The 4,157-nt window shown below is 40.3% G+C and overlaps 1 protein-coding gene across 1 annotated transcript in view; it reads left to right on the plus strand.

Moving 5' to 3' along the window:
• Positions 1-4,157, plus strand: part of LOC103801366 (cytosolic phospholipase A2 epsilon-like) — a 34,030-nt gene that overhangs the window by 10,674 nt on the left and 19,199 nt on the right. Inside the window, exons 4-5 of the mRNA XM_009073779.1 lie at positions 102-233; positions 850-890. Coding sequence (XP_009072027.1) covers positions 102-233; positions 850-890 — 173 coding nt within the window. The remainder of the gene's footprint in view (positions 1-101; positions 234-849; positions 891-4,157) is intronic.

The following is a 4,157-nucleotide window of genomic DNA, read 5'->3' on the forward strand; positions in this document are numbered from 1 at the left end:
CCCCTAAAACTGGAGGGGGGAGGGAAGGAAGATTTTCCTGCCTTATGGAGCTCTTTTAGATATAGTACTATTTCCATTATATTCTTAACCATTTCGTGCAGAATGTGCTGGAGCTAAAGGTCTGTGATGAAGACACAGTCACCAGGGATGATGAACTCTGCACAGTTCTCTTTGACATAGATAAACTCACTGTAGGACGTACTGTTCGAGTGAAGTTTCAGCTGAATCCACAGGTGAGCAATGGAATTGGTGAGAACAGAAGTAAATTCTTTCCTTCCATCTAAATATATCCTTTTACAGTGTTCCTTTATAGAAAACAGCTACTTAAACTGTATTTTACTGTTATTATAAGATAGACTTGAAGTCCCTGTATGAGTGCTGCACGCTAGTTTTCTTTAAGAACCAATCTCTATGCTAAAAATCTAGGATGGAACCATCTGGAGCTAGTTAGCTAGAGTATAAACTATGAACATTGCTGGCATCTTTGTTGGCTCCTGGTATAAATTGTGAGCTTTCAGCCCTTTTAAATTGTTATAGTCCTAAAGCAGCTGGGTTTTTTTGTGTTGGGAATTAAAATCTGAAAAACAGCTGGTTTAGCAGAAAAGCAGTTCCTACATCCGCATGCTTATATAGCATTTAGATTTCGAAAAAACTAGTTTTAGCAACTTCTTTTTCAATATCTTAAAATTCAGTATTTTCAGCTGAAACTTCAGGTTTTGTTTCATTCTGGAAATTTTCCTAAATGCTATCTAATACGTATTTTAAAAATTATATATAACTGGTATGATGAAAACTGTGAATAAAAATAAGTTATCTATCTATCTGTCTTGCTTTTTCCCCGCTCTTCAGGCACGTGAGGAGCTGGAGGTAGAGTTCACATTGCAGAACACGTGAGTAGAGTTCTAAATTCTAAATAAAGTATTGTATTCAGTATAAAAATAGTCTGAAAAGCCGGATCATATGTGATAGTGCTTCTTAAGCCTACAGTCTCTGAAAGCAGTATCTAGATTCTTGCATTCAAGTCAAGTAAAACAGAATTTCAGAATACATATTTTTAGATTTTAAATATCTGAAATGTCATTTTTTTCCTGTTTGACTGCTGCCTCTCAGACACCAGCTTCTTCCTGTTCTCATTTTGTCATTAAATCATGTCATTAAATACACAAGGAAGTATGAGGACAATAACAATGTTCAGGAATTTTTGATCTGTAGAACTAGTAGTGCCAAGCCTAAATGCCTTAATTTCCTCCCTTGTGGCTATTAAAATCCACAATATTGTGAAATACACTCCTATATATTGGTCTATTCAATTTATCTGGCTGGAGCTATGGAGGGAACTAAATATTCTGCATAAAGTAAGGACAAGAGATCTCTGTAGGAGTCTGAGGACTGAGGAACCAGGAAAGCTGGAGGAGCAGCAATAGCTTCACTTGGTAGGCTTGAAAGCCGTTGGTGGAGTTTGTTTAGAGGATGCATTTGTTTCAGGTAATTCATACTGTGGATAAATCTGGGTACCTGTCATCCTAACTGGAGAGGGAGTCTGTTGCAGGATCATGGATATTCTAACCTGTCTTCAAAATATGCTTTGAATCTGAGGAAGTTACTTGAAAAGATTTCTGTTAGCAGTTTGATCCATGTTATTGACTGAAAGTGTTAAAACAACCTTAGAGAAGGGATGGAATTGCTAGGATCTTCTCAAGGCATTTAGGGGTTTTCAGGAGTTCTAGCAGGAGAATATGTTCATGAGACACTTTGAACAATGTGTTTATGCCTGACAGAAGGGGAAATAAAAACTTACTGGTGAAAGGGCAGTAGCTCAGTGTTAAGAATGGAGAAGGAAGATCTCATGGTGTTCACATGCAAAAAACCCCTCAAACCATCAAAGCTAAAGCATTCCCAGAATCTCCTATTACTGCTCATCAGGGTGGATTGTTTATTGTTTACTGAGCACCAAAACTGGTAGAAGACCAAACAGCACCAAGACAAATGGTGCCTGTCACACCTCAGGAGTGTCACAACATCAGTAATGGCAATGGGGAAGCTCCAGTAGACATCCTAAATAGCCTGTCTAAGGTCTTCCTTCCTTTGCAAGTTAGAGGAGGGAGTTGGTACATAGAATCATACTCTTGATAATCCTGTCTTTTGATGGGGGAGGTCCAGGTAGATTGTCTGGTTGGATGTTGTGCACAAGTGGGTTTGCAAGTGGGGCTGGAGGCTGGAATTTGTCTTGGAGCATGTGCACCACCAGCTCTGTGTCAAATTCTTGTGTTGGACCTTTCAGCCAATTGCCTTTTCCTATTCAATAAAGTCAGAAATGTAATGATTTCTGCAAGTGATGCCTGGGTAGGAATTCTACTGGTCAGAAGATGATGACTGGGGCAGTACAAATGAAAAAAGGACCCTTGGTAGTCTCAAGGAAGAGTTTTTAAAAAGAATGACAGTCATGGCTCAGTTGCTACAGTAAGAAGGCATCTGATCTACATTTTTCATTCATAGTATGATTCCTGAGTGACCAATGCAATAGTTGTGGCCTGAAGAACTCCACATGCAAAGGGAAGAAATTGCTGCATTTTAAGTAAGGGAATGTCCCTGTGAGGTCTTAGTAGAACTGAGAAAATGGGTTTCTTGTCGGAAGTCAGATAAACCTTTCCCCTGCTATCCCTCATTTCCATTCATTGCATTTGTGTGGTGGTCAATGCTGTCCTGCCTGTTAGCTGGGTCTGGAATGAAGCTCTAAGCACATCTGAATTGATTAAATATTGTGACATTGATAGCATATTGACAGGAAATTTTTACCTCAGCATAGGAAAGTGTGATGTTGGGAGTAATTAGTGAAAGAATTTGTCTACTAAAACTGGAGGACATGGATTGCATTATCTCTTGTAAACTGGAGTAGCTTCGATGTGTCACCAGAAAGCTGTGGACCAAACTGACTTCTCCTGTGTTGAATAAAAAAAAAGTTTGCAAGTTTTTTTGTTATTGCTGGATGGTGGAAGTTTTGACAGAGATTAGAGCTAATTTGCAGAGAGAGAGAGGCCTCTGATAACAAGAAGTACAGCTAATCACGTGGGATAGTTTCTACAAATCTTGTACTGTGACTGGAACAATGAGAACATACTTTTGGGTGGTAAATATGGCAGTTTATCTCTGAAATTAATAATTATTCCTGCCAGCAATTTTTCCTGATGCTATTTGTCTGTAGCTTTTCATTTCTTCTCCATCTTCATTCCAGACTTTACCAACTGCAAAATTAACTACATTAGCCTGTTTGTTCTTTCCAGCATTTCAGATGAATAATATCACACATGATATGTAATCCTAGGCCAAGAAAGTTTCCTGGGTTGCACCTATGACAGTGGCTTTGGCACTTTTACTTTTGCTTGCCTATTCACCTCCATGCAAAAGCTGTGGTTTTTTTTACTTCCACCAAAAAGGATCTTGTGAAAGTTCCTTCATGATGCTTTGGTAGGCTGCGCAGAATTCGTTCCTGCATTCATTTCCATTATATTTTATTTAAAATGGAAGAAAACCTTCATTTTGGTAGCTGGCTTTCCACAACTACAAGACAAATACTCTCTCTAGTTTTGCCTCACTCTCATGCCACTCCTGCAGTACCAGCAAATGCTCACCTCTATGCTGCAGGGTGGCAGGCACTGAGAGCCAGATGTTTGATCCTAATGACACAGAGAGGAAGGCATGCTCCTTCCTCTAAGTGCCTTTTCACCAGCAAGCGAGCCGAGGGACTGCAAACACCTGCCCAATGTTTTACGAGCCCATAACACAAGCTCAGCTGCCATGAGAGCTGCTGCACTTGAGCAGCAGTGACAGAAAAGGTAGGGTCATTGTACACAGGGTTTTGATTTGCATACTTTAGTGCTTTTTGTGTTATTTTCATGTGAGTATCAACGGCAACGTGGGTTTCTCCCTCGTGTTTCCGCAAGTAGGGTCCAGCACGAGAATGAGCCTATACGTGTTGCTACAGGGACAGGGTCCCGCTGGACTAGGTGGCTTCGATCACTCAACATCCCTCTCCCCTCTGACATCTTCTGAAGCCCACACCTGATACTGAGGGCCACAAAGAGACTTCCAATGATCTGAAAGGTATTTTGAGTTTCCAAAGAGACGTCTGAGAGCCCCAGGGTGTTTGCTGTACCTGC

This window comes from Acanthisitta chloris, unplaced genomic scaffold, assembly GCF_000695815.1.
Source record: "Acanthisitta chloris isolate BGI_N310 unplaced genomic scaffold, ASM69581v1 scaffold774, whole genome shotgun sequence".
Taxonomy (NCBI): Eukaryota; Metazoa; Chordata; class Aves; order Passeriformes; family Acanthisittidae; genus Acanthisitta; species Acanthisitta chloris.